At 55.2% G+C, this 16,635-nt stretch overlaps 1 protein-coding gene across 4 annotated transcripts in view; it reads right to left on the reverse strand.

Moving 5' to 3' along the window:
- The window catches only part of HIP1 (huntingtin interacting protein 1), a 50,950-nt gene that overhangs the window by 24,814 nt on the left and 9,501 nt on the right, over positions 1 to 16,635 (reverse strand). Inside the window, exon 1 of one of the 4 annotated variants that reach the window (XM_040532854.1) lies at positions 4,627 to 4,782. The exons of 2 other annotated variants lie outside the window; for them this stretch is intronic. In XM_040532854.1, coding sequence (XP_040388788.1) covers positions 4,627 to 4,644 — 18 coding nt within the window. In that variant the 5' untranslated portion in view covers positions 4,645 to 4,782. Of the gene's footprint in view, positions 1 to 4,626; positions 4,783 to 16,635 lie in introns of those variants that run through there. One more of the 4 variants, XM_040532856.1, reaches the window with a different exon arrangement.

Here is a 16,635-nt window from a genome sequence, read left to right on the forward strand (position 1 = left end):
GCTGGGATTGAGCATACCTCCGGAAAACTGCTCTCAACCAAGCCCTGCAGACACAGGGGCTCCAGGGGAAGCAAATGAGAAGATCTGACCAGCGCAGAGCTGCCTGGAAAAATTTGTGAAATTAATTAAAATGCAAATCCCAGTTCAGCAAAGCTCCACTGTGGTCGCTGGGCAGCAGGGCTGGGGGGGGGCAGGACATGACAATCCCCCTGGGAGGTGAGGGAGCCTTCCAGAGGTGTAAATCACAGCTGCTCAAAGGGCACGCGTCTCTTTTTAAACATCACTCAACTGCAGCAGCCAAAAGCAAAACACAGGCTCTTCAGGCTCAGGAAAGGCTTTCCGCTGTGACGTCCCAAAGCAAAGCGGGCTGGATAATGCCCGCCCGAAGCAAAGTGGGCTGGATAACGCCTGCAGTGATTCATGACCCGCTCAGGACTGGAAGCTCCTGAGAGCTGCAGTAAAGCACGGGCATGCCCAAGGAGGCGGCCACCACGCTGCTCAGCCTCATGGCCTTATACAGTAGCACCCAAGCAGGGAACAGCCCTGGTTTTGTACACAACCGCAGTGGAAGGGAAGTGAAGAAAGAGAGGTTGTGGAGGCAGCGTGGCAGGCCAGGTGGCATGCCTTATACACGCACACACATATGTATACATTTCTTTGTACAAAATAAGAGGCTGCCCAGCAAAAACTGGGTGACTAGCAGCCTTCCACCGTAGTCCTAAATGCTCTCTTTGAACTGGGAGTGAGAGGAGACATAAAAAAATATTTTCCCACCTTTAATCTGGGCAATTTGGCTGCATCAGGGGCTTCCACTGCTGGACCCATGAACTTAGAAACAAAGTGCTCTTCTGCCTCCCACTGAGGAGCTGAAGCCACTCCAGGGATCACACACCCTGACCTGCTCCAATCAGCCACAGAATAATACCCAGAAAGGCACAAGTCTCAGCATTTGCCTTCACTTGGGCTGTAAGAAACAACCACGTTTTTCCCAAAGCAATGCTTGCCTCTGGCTTTAGACACCCTGAAACCTCACCACATCCACGAGGGCTTGCACACTGCTGTCAGGGCTGGAGATTTACTTAATGTCCACTCGGGAAAAGAAAACCTCAGCTCCCAGAGTAACCTGCTCTCTGAAAGGCCGTGCACGGTCTGGCACGAGCCAATGGCCTGGGGCAGCGCAGGGCACTTTGCTACGGGGAACGAGCACTGCATGTGAGGTTCTTCTTGGTACAGACATGGCCAGGACAGAGGTGACGCTGCACCATGTAACATCACTGCCTTCAGTTTTGCTCTCCTGAGGCTGGGAAGACAATGACTTCAGACCTACATCATGCTTGGCCTCCCAACCATTAATGCTCACCTGCACAAGTCAAAGCATGACATGAGTGTTATAGAACAGCACATCCAGCATGTGTGGTGTTTTGAGGAGAAAAACCTATTGCCCCGGGACAGGAAGGGGTGGTGCAATGTTTAGAGGTCTCCATCTCATTCTGCGCACCACAAGGAAACACAAGAGGGCTGCGCAGCTGTCGGACTCCTCAGCAAGATCTGTGGCCTCTGCCTCATGAGCCACAGCACTGTTATCACAATAGAAAACATAAAATAATTCAAGGGATGCACATTCTGAGTGCATCTGAACATAAGAACAGAGGAGACCATCCCACTAGCTCCCAGCTACTCCTGGGGGCAGCAGAGTGGCATCAAACTGGTGGAAAGCATCTGAAGTCGTGCTTCTATGAACTGTATGTACAAGAAATTGCTCCTAGAAGGTGGCTTTGTGGATCTTCCAACTCAAATAATAGGCTCAACAGCATCATGAGAGGCAGGGTGGGAAGAGACAGAGAAATTCGATTGCTCCCACTGCCTTCGAGCCAATCGAAGAGAAAGAATGAAGAAAAGCACTCAATTGACTTGTGATGAGTGTCAGAGACTTGAGTGAGAAGTCTGATTTGTGGATAGTGGAGATCTGGCTGATGCCAGGAAGGGAGAGCCGAGCTGTTAGCATAGGTCTGAAGGCTTTGGTTATGCTGACCTTGGAAACAAGAGCTTGCTGCATTAAACACCACTTCACACAGCACTTCATACCATCCTGGTATCAAAACCCAAACAGTTGGGACACTTGATTTCTCAAATGCCATAAACAGCTTATGCAGATTAATTACTTGGACAGACTCCAAGCTCTGGATTTTATTCTATTTTTTTTATCCAACTTAAGCAACATGGACTCTTTCAATACACAGAAAAGCTTTGGGAAAAAAGGACAGAAGGAAAATCAATTTTGGGGAGAATGGCTGGCAAAAACTAAGGCTATGGAATAGGCCAAACCTCACTAACGACTGTCCAGGGAGTTTACACAGTAAAGCCTGGGATCCATTTGAAACCTCCAGCTGAAACAAGCAGTCAAATGAAAAGTCAGCTGAGACTGCAGCAGAACCTGGGGAGTGCTCCAGCTGCCTCAGGAGCTCCGCAGGGCCAGCATGGATCCTGCTCAGCCTCACTCCTTCCTGCAGCCCCTCTGGGAGAAGAGCTGTCAGCACCAGGAGGCAGGCCATGAGGTTGGCTAGAAACCACCTCCTTCCACCAGATGCAGCAGCTGAGAACAGAGCCAGTTCACTGGTTGGGTAGGAGCGCTCCCCATCAAAGCATCCTCCCCCTGGGGCACATCGGACCTGCAGTGACCAGAGGCCCCAGTGCAAGCAGACACTGGAATGACCTGCCAGATCCAGAAGCAGTGAGAAAACCATGTGGCAGTGAGCCCTTACACACGTTGACATGGGCACCACGAGCACCCAAGCCCTGCTCCCACCGAGCAGCATGGATTCCACCAGCAGAGCTTCCCCAGCTCCTCTGTAGCCGCTCCCCCTGACAACCACTCATTGCTCTTCTTGCTTAATTATTGATAAGGGCATGACATCACCGGCAGCCAATTGCACTCGTGCCCCACACTGCCCAGCCTGCTCTGTCATGGCCAGAAGCCCTTTCTGCGTACTGTCCCATTAGCCAGGCTTTTAATTTTAAGTGGGGATTTTATGCAAAGATAATCTCTTCCACCAGTGGTGATTTGCACCAGTGGAGGGAGGATCACTGTGTTTCCCGGGGTCAGTGTTCCAGGAAGGCCCTCCACTGTCTTCAAATATGCCTGATACTTTCCCAATGGCCCCAGCTGGAGTCTTCTGCTTGCCGACAAATACCAATATTCACACACTTTTATAATGGGAGGAATCATGGGAGAGAGACAGGATGCCTGAGGATGCAGGGAGAAGAACCAGAATGCCACATGCTCATCTCCAGATGAGCGTTATAGTGACCAGCAGCCATCCCAGGACCAAACTTGCTTGGGAAATGTTAAATCTTATGGAGATGTCTTCGGGACGAAACCAGTCCCTTCAACAGCAAGACAGCCTGCAAAGCACATCCCAGAGTACAGCAGTCTCTGCTATCTCCCATGTGACAGGCACCCTGAAGTGCTCTGGGGTGAGGTGATGGCACCACGCGCTGTGCCGTGGACTGTGTGAGCACAAGCCGCAGAGCTGCGGGTCGCCCTGCCTGGCAGGAACGCCCGCGGTGCGGTAGCACCAGCAGAATGGTCCCTGGCTGGGCGAACCCCAGGCTGCAAAGGCAGCAACAGGCACTCTTGTGGAAACCCTTCCTTGCAGCTCCTCCTGCAAAGCAGCAGCTCCTCTGAACAGAATGAGGAGTCCCTTGCCACTGTGGGCAGACGTGAGAAAATTAAGGGAGCATTCCTCTTCCCTACGTCAGTTTGTTAAACGAACAGCCACCACCCAGACAGATGGCTGCAAGCTGGTGCCGGTTACTCCAGAAACGTCCAGGTGTTCCTTGGGGACACCTGGATCCTGTGCGGGAGCCAAGAACAGCCAGGACCCTGCTGACTCCCTGCTGCTGCGCCCCTGCCACCTCATCCTGTCCCCAGCCCCGCTCTGCCGGAGCACCTGTGCCCCCATCCTTGCTGCTCCCAACCTGGGGATAGTGAAAAGCAAAATCTCCCTCTCAAGGTGACCAGCGCAGGGGATGGCCATGCCTCCATGCCAGGACGGCTCCTCATGCCCTGCTTCCCCCAGCCCATCTCCATCCCTTGTGACCAAGCAGGGGCTGGCCTTGTGCATCCCGGCTAGCCATGCGTGGCAGCCTGAGCACCCAGGGCATGGCCCGTACCCTGCTAACCCAAATGCGGGGTGCAAGGCGACGTGCGGGTGGGAGCGCACCCCGGCACAGGGGAGCTGCCTTGCGGCAGGGATCAGCTTAACCCCAACGACACCTCCCGCCGGGGATGAATCCCCGACAGCTGGAGCACGGTTCCCGTTGCAACACGTCCAGTAACACCGGGCTGTTCCTTCCTGCTTTCACAGCAGAAAACACCAAAATTCGGGTTGCTGGGGGTCTCGCGAACAGCTGAAACTTGCCAAGCTCCCGCCTCGGGGGGGAGCAAGCCCTCAATCCCGGCTCCAGCAGCTTCCCCCCGGAGCCCTGCCCCGCTCCCCTGGGACCACCGGTCCCCACCCTCCGCAGCCCTCGGAGCGCCGCACCGCTGCTGGGGGCCCCGGAGGAGGAGGAGGAGGAGGAGGAGGAGGAGGAGGAGGAGGAGGAGGAGGGGGAGGATGCACTCACCATTTTGCCCGCCTCCATGGCCGCTCCAGCCGGGCCGAGGCCGGCTCGCCAGAGCCCGATCGGCGGGGACGGGCCCCGCTCCCCGCTCCCCGCTCCCGGCCGCGGCGGCTCCGCGGCTCCCACGGCGGCGGCGCGGGGCGGGAGCGGGGCGGGGGCGCGGGAGGCTCCGCGGAGGAGCTGGGGGGGGGGGGGAAGCGCGCACCCGCACGCGGCGCGCTCCCGCGAGCCACGGCGGAGCCCCGCGGGGTGGGGGCGGGGGATGGGAGGGCCGGCAGGGGCGCGCTCGCCCCCGCGCTGGACAACAAAGGCGGCCCCGGGCTGGTGGCGGGGGGGGGCTTCGTGGGTGCCGGGCTGCACCCCGGAGCTGCGGGCTTTGGGGCAGCCAGGAGCGCCTGGGGGGGGGGGGTATGGGAGGGCACCGCCCCATCCTCTGCCCCACCGCCCCACCGCCCCATCCCCTGCCCCATCTCCGTGCCCCCCGGGGCGCTGCTGGGGATCCTACACCCGGTGGTCCTGCAGGTGACCTGGGCGTGCTCTCTCTGGGACAAGAGCCCATGGGCTGTGATCTCTCCCGCAACAAAAAAAAGCAATCGGGCTGGTACAGAGAGCGTGGTGCTCCCCGTCCTCGGGGAGGCACAGTGTGCTGGCTGGCATCACCTGGCCATGGCCCAGGGAATCCCCCTTCGCTGTGGGACAGGGAAATGCCCAGGCAGGAGGGAACACAACAGCAGGTCAGTATCTTTGCTGTTCACAGCTGCGACCAGTGTTTGAGACGCTCTTTAGCATCTTCAAATGGGAGGTATAAAAGAAACCCAAACAATTCTACAATCATTCTTTACATTCCCTAAAAGCAAATCCAAAGCAGGTAGGAGGAAAAGCATCGCGGCACTGAAACACAGCTAACCCTCTGCAGAAGGCAGAGAAGAAGCTTCATGGCCTCAAGCAAAAAAATGTTCTGTGATGCTAGCCCTGGACTAACTCAATAATCCTCCCGGATTACTTTAGTCTAGTCATGGCACAGCCCCTTGTTAATGGATGGTGACTTGGCTGCTCTTAAGATCACAGGATCCCACGTCCCCTGCACTCTGCAGGGACCTGTGGGGACTGAGAGCCACCCCTCGGGCCCTAGGAGCACCCAGACCGCGCTGACCCAAGCCACCAAGCAAGCCCCAGCCATGGGGGATGCTTTTGAAGCCAAGACCGGGTAGTGTTTTCCCTCTGGTGGCTGTCAAAGTCTCCACTGCGATTTCTACGTGGGACAGACGCACAGATGCACTGCTTCACTGCAGCTATGCACCTCCTCCTTTTGCTGGACTGACTGATTCCAACCTATAGCCAAATTTTACACCTTATCCACATGCAGCTTTCGCCCACTGCCCTCACACTGTAGAGCCGTGGCAATGTGAAGAAAAGGCCAAAAGAGCAATTTCCCACTTTAAATGAACTGTGAGGCCTGGTTCCTATGGGAGCAGGTGGTCTGCTCCCTGCTCCTCGTCCCAGCCCATGGGTATGCACGAGGCAGCGCGCTGGGTGTGGGCACCAGTCCCCATCGCGGGCACCTGTCCCCATCACGCCAGGCATGAGGGGGCTCTGAGCACATCTGCACAGTAGGCCTATGGCAGGAAGGGTGAATCGGGCCCCTGCGGTGCCGGCGGTGGCAGACATAGTACCTACCGCAGCAAGGGAGGCAAAACCAGAATCGAGTGCTGTGACTCGAGAAAGGGAGCTGGGTTTGCTCCCTCCTTGCTGCAAAGCCCCTTGGTCAGCAACATCCAGCTGGTTATGGGATATGGGATAAAGCTCATTATCTGCCCCAAGGAAATCTTGGTAACTTGAGTACAGACATTACAGCTGAAAACCGACTGTCATCTTTCCAGCCCCAAACGCTGTGACACACCTGGCTGCTTTGCTGCACTTCATGCACAGTCCTATTTTAGAGCAAGCCCTCCTCCGGAGGTATGTGTCACCAGCAATCTGCTGGGAACCAGTCCAGGCCCATGCGGAGGAAGACCTGAAGATATCCACCAGCCTGCAAGGTGATCCCAGCCATTGGGGACAACCTCAGCCCATGCTCGCACTGCAGCCTGCTCTGCAAAACAGGAACGGACACCCACCGGCCAGGATGCAAGAAACCTGCTCCATCCACTGCAGCCTCTCTCCTGGAAATGCCTCCAGCACAGAAGACGTGAGCATTGGTCCTCACCACGCAGCCCTGCTCTGTGGCATCCGCAGCCTGATCTTCCCCCGGGTCAGTGGGATCCGGGAATTAATTAATCCAGCATCAGCTGGATTTACCATTGCTCTGAACTGGACGGCATCAGCACTGCATGGCTTGCTGTCCTAGGTCCATCACACAGCCCCCTATGGATGCAGAGCACCAAGAGGTTCCAGCCCTGCAATTAGCACTTGCCTGGGGTTTTGATGTCTCATTTGAACACATGGAGACCTGCGGGCATGTGTGCAAGAGCAAACCCAAAGGTAAAGTGGAAAACAAAGAGAACCGCTCACATCCTTGGGAGCAAAACCCAGTCCTGCCCCCCACCACAACATGCATAGGACAGATGTGAATTTTCCCACTATGCCACCTGCATCAGAAATGTACAGCTTTTAAAATAATTTGTAGGATTCCCTCTTTAGCAGATACATTGGTGACACCCTGCAATGCCCATGCACTCCCCATGCTGCATGCTTGCTGTTTCACCTCCCGCGGCTGGCTTTGGGCTCCAAGACCCCCTTCATCCCACCATGCCCTCCTGCAGGGCAGCACTTTGTAGCAAACCCAGTCAGCTCATCGTCCTTAACCTTGGCTTTCAGAATTAACACTTTAATCTAGAGCCAGCACAGAGAGAAGGAGGCAGGGACCCAGCAGCACAATGTGGGATCAGGCCCTGGGGGAGCATCTGCCTTGGATGCTGCACGGTTATTGCCGTTAGAGGAGTTCTTGTACAGAGGCCTGAAGAGCTGCTAGAGCTGCTAGAGACAGGTCAGTGTCTGGCTCGTGCCCCAGCTGTGGGCCAGTGCAGAGCGAGGACTGCGGAGCCATTGGTGGACAGGGAGTGCTCCAGGCCTGGAGCTTCCCAGCAAGGAGGGCTCTGACAAAGCTCTTTGGCTAAAGGGCAAACATCAGAGCCAAGGCAGCTATAGAAAAAACTCTGAAAAATAATTTAGAGGCAACTTCAGAAGAGTCTCCAGAACAGAGAGAAAATAAAGTTCCCCACTGGCCAAGGAAGCTGCACTCCCAAAGCATGAATCAGGGAGGGAGATGGCCATGTAGCGCTGAGCCCTGGCATGATCTGTGAGGACAAATCGCCCTGCCACAGGGGTGATACTTCAGAGAAGTGGCCCAGGGTGCAAGTTGCTTCCTTTCTGGGCTCATCTGAGCCCACGCAAGTTCCCTGCTGCGGATCCCCTGCCGAGCAGGAGCTCCAGGGCGAGCTGCTCCTGCCCTACACGGTGCTCGCTGCGGCTGGGACAGCTGTTCCCAGTGGCTCACATAAGGATGTCGAAGCACTGAATCTGCTGCTTTTTGCAGCTGCAAGAGCAGGAGCTCCGCTTTCAGCATGGTTTCCCTGAAGTGCTATACATACAAAGCAGTTTCATACTCAACTTGCATGAGGGATGGCCCAAATCCACCTAAGACTGTGCAATGCTAAGTGAGCTTGCTCCAAATCTCTGCCGGTTTGCACACACACGTGCAGAGCTCTGGACAGTGACAGGGGTGCAGGTTTATCAGCCAGGTGGAGCACACAACCTCGAAGCCTCTCCCACCCTGCCAGTAGTGCTGGGCACAGCTGAATCAATGTCTGCTCCAGCCCTGGAGAGCAGGGCTCATGCTTTTAGCAACCTCTGTGCTTCGATCTGCCAGGCTCTCGTCTGTGCTGCAGGTGTATGTGCAGACTGCTCAGCATCCAGCACCTTTCCCCTCCAGAACTGCCTCACTTCCCAGCAATTTGGGAAGGGCTGCAGGAAGACCGGCCTTAGACAGCCTCCCCAGCAGCCTTTTTTGGCCGATGCACTCTGGTCATTGGCAAACGAACATGGCTCTAGAGGGGTACTGGGGCAGGTGCCGGGAGGTCATACGTTGAGGGACAAAAGCCAGCAGGGCATCACAAGCAATAATGCCTGCAGCACTGGGTTATGCACAGCCTCGACCCTGCCTCCCCCAGCTCTGGGAGCTGCGGGTATGGTGCGACATTCCCCCTCAGCAGCAGGGGAGGCCAGGCTGTGCTGCGTGCGGGAGGCAGCCCCTGCTCTATCCCTCCGCCCCGGTGCCCCCTCTGGGCACGGAGCCCCCTTCTCCCCAGCTGTGTTCAGCCTCCACTGTGCTGAGCCTAGAGACCCTCGGCTAGGCCTGGGAACCACCCCCAGCCTCCAGCCTCCTGCGGCTCCTTCAGGGCCCCCCCAAGTGCTTGGCTGAGAGGTGCAGCGCAGCTGAGAGCGCTGTGGGCAAGGAGGGAGGAGAGGCACCTGTCCTCTGCCCTGAGCTGGAGGGAGGCTTTGGGAGCAGCTTTAAAATTTATTTCAGCAGCTGACTCCCACAGAGATGAAGGGAGTTAGGCATAAAATGTCTTGGCAAATGCAGCTTTTTGTCATTACAGACAGTTTGACAAAGGTTAGTTGAGTAATGATCTACAAGTCATTTTATTTTATTGGTTTTACATTTCTTACTTCTATTTGAGCAAATCTCTGTCTGAGCTCATGCTCTGAGGTGAGATGAAGCGGAAGCCAGGTCCTCTCTGTGGCATGAACCATTCATGTCTCCAAAAGTTCTTGTCTCTTCCTCCCCCCATTGTTCATTTTACCAGGTCTAAAAATACTCTGAAGCCTTTTAAACCATCTTCCGTTGCAGCCTCCTCCCTCCTCGATGACTAATAATATCAGTTGCTCCCTCTTGATCTTTCTCTGTTTCCCAAGTCTGCCCAGAGAGAAGAGAACCAAGCCAGAGCTGAGCACCCACAGCTTGGACTCATAGTGCATTCGTGGCAGGATTTTCCACAACATTCTTCCCCACAGAGAATTCGCAGGTGTCCCCTTTGTCATCCCAGGGGTGCAAGGCTGACCTATGCTGCTGGGGGCTCATCTGCTTCTGCTTGGGAAGGGCTGGAGCTGTACTTGCACGGAGGCTGCTCCTGTGTGCCAGGGCAGCACATTTCATCACTGTGCTGGGAGTTGTCTCCTCAATTATTTCTCCTCAGGGGATGCAATCTTTTCCAGCTGCATCAGCCTGCTGGAGCAGTTCAAACCAACCACCCCAAGGCAGCTCTCGCAGCTCAAAACAAACCAGCCCTGCCCACTTAGGGGGACACCAGGACCCTGCTGGAGCACCAGCAGCATGGGGTCTCCAGGAGCTGGGAAGGGCTTTCCCAAGCTCTCTGCATAACGCAGAGCAGCAGGTTCAGGAGACAGACACCGAGCACATATGAAACTATTTGCTTTCTGTTTCACAGGCTTTGGCTGTTCTCAGCACCTCTCCTGATCTTGCACAGCTCTGCGCCACAGCCCCTATCAAAGGGACGTGCCGGTCGAGGATCTGCTGCGCTGGGTTTCGTTTCTGGCCTGTGGAGCTGGGTGGGCACCTCTGGCTGTGCCAGGAGCATTGGCTGTGTTGTGCTTTTTCAGAGAAGGATGTGAATGCCAGCCACTGGGTGTATTTGTAATACTTCCACTTGGAGGAAAAACCCACCTCACTATTGCTGTTTGTGGCTTTATCATTTTTTTCTCCCTGAACTGGGAGATCTGATCTTTGTAATGCAGAACAACCTCACATGCTTGTACCAAGTGCAAATCCTCCCACCCTCTCCCAGGTAGCAGTGACACCTGTCCTGCAGTCGGCAGCTGCCTATATGCATGGCCTTGACCTCTCAACAGTCTCCTGGGTGAGCACTGACTCTCCTGCACAGGACCCCTGTAGGGGTAGGGGCAGGCTCGGTGATCCACAGGATCTGCTGCAGCTTGCAGGCATGTATGCTCTCTGACCTCACACCTCTGACTTCCAGATAGGACCCTGCAATGAGCAACCTGCAAGAAACCCTACACCCATTAACACCCGTGATGTAAGAATATATGCCTGAAAGGGTTACGATCTGAGGTGAACCAGCTGCTTTTTTGGTACCAAATCTGCACTTTAGGTTGGATTTCAAAGCTGTTTGGGTGCTCCAATGCTCCTGAAAATCTCCCTGGACAATTATTGCCCAAATACCTTTGCAAATCTTGATTTAGGAAAATATCCTATTCAGTGCAGTACTTAAAAACCTCAATGCAATTTAAAAATCTTTCTAATGCTGCAGTTTCCCATGCATGTGAAAGTGAGGAGGAAAAGCAGATCAGCTGCAGGTGGGCACGAGTCCAGGGCTCGCAGTGCATGGATGCTCGTGGGGCAGGGGGCGGGCAGCTGTGGGAGCAGGCAGCCCAGGCTCCAGCAAGAGGCCAGCCCAGCACTGGGCTCTGATAGAGGCCCCAGATGCACCAAGCCTCCCTGGACAGACGAGACACCACATGCTCCCAGCGTGCAGAAATGCTGTGCTGCCAGCCCTGCACCTGGCGCAGGAAGGGAGCCCAGATGCATTACTCTTGTAATTGGCTTGTGGGAAGCAGCTTTGTTGTGCTGTCGATATACAGCTTTTCTTCAAAAATTAAATACAGCCACAGTTTGTGCTACTGTTATCGATTGTTTGTTATTTTTAGCTGTCTGTTCAATCTATACCCGCTCATGTTACAGCCACCGCATGAGCTTCGAGTAACATTGGCCAGACAGTGCCTGCAGATGGGGCCAGCCCAAGACAATGGGATTAAAAATGCACAAGGGAAAGAGACTGGCAGAATAAGCAGCACCTGCCCCACATGCTGCCCCCGCTGCCAGTGCTGCAAGGTGATGGCAGATCCTGGCACCTGAATCTGCAGGACCGGAGCAGAAGAAAGTCCCATTCCTCAGCTGGGGTGAATGGTTACGGACCCTTGCAAAGGGCAGGCACCAGCTTAAGTGCTTGATCCAAAAGGACAGCGTGTAGTAGCAGCAATAACAGGGTTGTAACTGAATTGTGGAAGAGGGATTTAAAACCTCACGCTTAACCTCAGCAAATACGTACATGACCACTTGCTTCTCACTTGCAGACGCCTTCTATGTCCCCCAAGTCCCCATGTGTATGTGCGGGTTATCCGGAAACCCCTCTTGACTCCAGCAGAGGCTGTCTTCCTTCACACACGTACAGCCTGCTCTGTACAATGCATCGCCTGAGTTATTTGCTTCCTTGTTGTAAGCACAACGCTGATGCTACCAAGATAAGCACAACGCCCAGAAAAGGAAGCAGGGTTAGCAAAGATCATAAATGTGCTACCAAAACATCAGCGCTGCGCTCACTGCTCTCATGCTGCTGCCCCCATCAGGCAGCTCACAACGTGGGCAGCACAGCCGGGTGCTCCATCACTGGGTGCTTCTCCATCACCTGCTCCCCTGTGTGCCCCGGGGTCTGCTCAGATAAATGCTCCCAGGCAGAAATCAAAGGCCCCTACTTTGTTCTCACTTCTTCACTTTGCAGCCCCTCCATAATTGGATCATCGCCATAAATTATTCAGGAAACAACTTGATAAATCCCATCAATTTCCTTTCGAAGCCCTTAAGTTCTGCCTCAGAGGCACTGGCTTCATTTACAGGGAGCCACGGGCAGCAAGGCTGGTGCCTGGGGAGCACCCAAGGCTGCAGAGGAAGCACTGCCAAAATACCTCCAGTCTGTGCTTGGGGAGCAGTGCCAGCATCTCTCACATCCCCAGAGGGGAGAGCCATCACCCCGGACAGGCTGTTCATCCCTCTCCAAGCAGTGGCTGTTAGGCACCTGTCCTGCGGCTAACACCAGGCAACGTCAAACCTGGAGATCCATGTCCCTGCTTTGCTTGTCCTCACCATGTATCTGGAAATATTCATGGGGCCAGACGTTGCATCCTGGCCGAGTTGCTGCCAGCACTGTCCAGCATCTCCTGAATTCCTCGGTGGCTTTGTGGGAGGTGACACGTCCCAGCTGCAAGGCTGGTGCTCGGAGCTCCAGGATGGGGCTGCACTCGGTGCTGTTCTCCCTTTTGCAGAGCAGTGAGCCCCCTCCCTTTCACCTCCCTCAAACCTCTGCCTTGGGTGATCCCTGAGGTGGCCCACGGGAGGAATCGTTTGGTTATCTCCTTGTGCTTCTCCCTTGGATGGAGATCTGGCTGTGGTGCCTTGTGCAAGGGGCTTCAGCCGAAGGCCCAGCCAGGACCCCATCACCCTCGCCTTACAGTGCAGGAACTTCCTGTCTTCTCCACAACTTTATTTCCACACAAAACCAAAAGCCAGGTGAAAAGGTGGCTGAGTGGAGGCTCACAGATTTGTGACATGACAGATGCCCACAGCTCTCACAGTTCCTGCAGTCCCCAAATGCTGACAGCTTTGGCACACCTGTGTAACAAATGGGGAACCAGCTCTGAAACAAAACCTCCTGGTGCATGGGGTTGGGAGAAGCCGCAGCAATTGTGCCCACAGCTGCTGGGCCCCCGGGGCTGGATGGTGCCAGGCCACACCAGCAGCCGAGCCAGCTTCTGATGGACGGGCAGTGGTAGAAGTGCTGGTAGGACACAGACAGCGTGTTCTGTTCACAGCCCCAGGGAAGTTTCCAGCTGCGAGTAAATTCCCCTCGAGCTGGGCGCGCTGCCCATGCGGTGTGCATGGCTGCACCGAGAGGTCTGAATAAAGCGTGCGGAGACCGCAGACCCTAACCCTCTCTCTGTGTGCCCTTGGGGGTTTTCCACTTCTTCCAGCAGAGCAGCGTGCTTCCAGCTCTCCTGCTCACAATGCAGTCACGGAGACCTCTGCCACCTCCCTGTCCTCCAGGGAACTGCTTTCAGACTAGATATTGGGGAAAATGTCTTTACCGTGAGGGCGGTCAAATGCTGGCACATGCTTCCTAGCGAGGTGGTTGCCACCCCATGCCTGTCAGTGTTCAAGAGACATTTGGCTAACGCCCTCAGTAATATGCTGTAACTGTTGGTCAGGCCTGAGGTGGTCGAGCAGTGTTTGTGGTGGTGTCTGTGGGTCCCTTCCAAGTGAACATGTCTAACTCCAAGCTCCCAGGCACACTGATGACATGGATGCTGAATATCTCCACATCTACAGCTGGGGATGGCTGGAGGAGGACATGCCATGGTGGGGACAGACAAAAGAGCATGGGTGAGGGGGCTGGGAGGAAAGCGTGAGCCAGGTCCCGGCTGGCAACCACAGGCAGGGGCTTATCCTAGTGGGTTTGGACACACTGGTGGCCACCAGACGGAGGTGAGGCATGCATCAACCACCCTTGCCCTGCTGACCACACTTCTTTTGAAGCAGCCCAGGATGCAGTTGGCTTTCTGGGCTGCAGGTGCACATTGCTGGCTCACGTTGATTTTTTTTATCCACCAGTACCACAGGTCCTTCTCCTCAAGGCCGCTCTCCTTCCAATCTCTGCCCAGCCTGTTTTTGTGCTTGGGATTGCCCCCACCCAGGTGTAAGGCCTTGCACTTGGCCTTGTTGAACTTAACGACATTCACATGGGCCCACCTCTTGAGCCTGTCCAGGTCCCTCTGGATGGCATCGCTGCTTGGTGTGCTGACCCACCACAGGAGCCCCCCTGGAGCTGAGCGCTGCACCCCTGCCCAGCAAGGAAACAACTCGTTCCCAGGCTCCAAACCTCTTTTGTTGGAAGGTCTGGTGCTTCCATAGGAGCTATGCCTACGGGCAACCGAGGGCTGCAGAACCGAGCTCTGCGGGCAGTGCAGCTTGGTGGGTCCCTGGGGATCTCCCAAGGAGTGTCCAGCTTGGTTAAGGGACCAGTGCAGTACCCGAAGCCCAGCCCTAGGCACCCCTCTGAGATGGGGAATTGTCCCAAGCCCAAGGTGACACCAAGATCCCCTCCCAGGGTGCAGGGACCATGCTGGCCCAACCTGGCCACACTCTGCACCGTTCCCAATGCTGTTCCAACCACATCCTTTTTAGCATAGTTATTCCTTTCAGTAACATAATTAAGCTGCGTAGGCTTCTCTCCCAGTGTCCACTCCCCATGCAGTGGAGCAGGCACGCTCAAGGATGGGGCAGAGAAGGAAAAAGTGGTATTTTCTGATGGACTTATAGCTGGAGAATAAAACAGCAGCCCCATTCTGGTACCTAAGTGTGTGCTTTCCTTGAGCTCTTGTAAAAGTAACAGTGGGCCACACTCTCCCTGCTCAATCCGCCTCCGCCGAGGCTGCAGGAGATACGCTGTGGCTCTGGGGATGCTCAGGCGAGGAGCACAAACATCCTGCAGCAAAGCTGCGCCCTGCCTGCCTGCAAGCGCTCGGCGTGGTCTGCGCTGGCTGGCCAGGATGCGCATGTTTGTTTCCTACAAGTTTGGAAAACAGAGGCATGCAGTGCCAGAGGAGGCATGTCCGCTGGGGACGCAGGGTGGAGCAGGATGAAATCTGAGCAAACACAGAGGTGGAAAAACCCCAGCGTATGAAGGAAACTGTGTTTCACATGTGGTCCTGCTGCCTGTCTGAAGCTTAGAAACGGGGGAATCACAGGCACAAAAGGCTGCAAAGTTCCTTCCTGAGATCTAAATATTAGTTTTTACTCATTTTTCATTTTTGAAAACAAACACTGCTGGCCTGGAGCTCACGCTAGCGATCCGTTTTATTTGCCCAGCCCTAAAACAAAGGATTGCACTGTGGTGCTCCTGCCAGCCTCGCAACCACTGCTGGAGAGCAACAGCGAAGGCAAAACCCTGCTCTGGGTGTGGAAAACATGCCTGTGCCATCCAGTAGGATATGGAAAATGGATTAGAGGCACTCAGACTTTACACAGCCAAGTTAGAGGCAGCCACGCAAGGAGCCTCTCCAGCAGCAGGAGACGTCCCCACACTGGAGCCGTCTGTGTGTGTTCCAGCACTGTGCTGGAGAAGCTCGCAGCAACCAGTGCGGGGCGCGGGCGGCCAGGGGCCGCAGCCGCCAGCCCGCTCCCTGCCTCCTCCCACTTGCAGAGAGGCAGTGGATGGAGCTGGGGGATGCACTCGTGTGCATCCCCTTGGGTTTCAGCAGATCAGATGTTATAACCTGAGAGAGAGACGTCTGCTCTCAAAAGCGAATCACAGCATCCTGAGCACTGCCAGCAGCGCCCTGCCCACCTGGTGCTGGGTGCATGTTGCTGACGTGCTCTGCCGACGGGTGACCACTGCAGCCTGGCGACAAGGGCTCTTGTGGAAGCTGGTGGGTGTCAGCCAGCCCCTGGGACACAAAAGCAGCAGCAACCACACTGTGCGGGCTCAGGACCACGGGGGAGCAGCACCCAGTGCTGCTGTGGAGAAAAACCTTCCTCCTGCCTTCAGGAAATTGGAACTTTACACACGTTTTTGGATGCTGGCCCCTGCTTGAGGCCAGCCTCAAGCATCCCAGAGGTGCAGCCACTGCTTGCAGTACTCATGTGTGAGGAGCTGAGCACCATCCTCATCCTGCAGGACTGGAAAAGATGGAAATTCCCAGGATAAGAAGAGTAAGCTCTAGCCATAGCTGCACAGGCTGCTTGCAGGATGCTGTAATCACACTGCTTCTCTTCACAGGCTGGAAAGAAACAGGCATTTGGAGGTGCTAAGATCAGATACTCAGAATTCACTTATCATCAGAAGAGAGGAGCTTGGCAGACTTCATCCCCTCTGAATCTCTGATAGGAATCAGCAGTTCTTAACATTACCACAGTGTGCAAAATCTCCTTTCCCTTCTGCTGAGGGGAAAAGAAGCTGGAGATATAGGGAATAATTGTTCCTGCAGCAGCAGAAAGGGAGGGAAAAGGGTTAAAACCATGAACGATGTAATGTACACAGGCTGGCTAATTGCCATTTCCACGTGATGGCTGATGAGAAAGAAAAAATGTCTCAGATTTGACCTTGAATGCATTTTTCTCACAAAGAAAACGAGATGCCACTGTAGGCACCTGCTCCTCTCCTGTAGCAGCAGGAGCGGAGCAGAGCCCTAGCGGGCTCGGCT

The sequence above is a fragment of the Cygnus olor genome, chromosome 20 (genome assembly GCF_009769625.2).
Source record: "Cygnus olor isolate bCygOlo1 chromosome 20, bCygOlo1.pri.v2, whole genome shotgun sequence".
Classification (NCBI taxonomy): Eukaryota; Metazoa; Chordata; class Aves; order Anseriformes; family Anatidae; genus Cygnus; species Cygnus olor.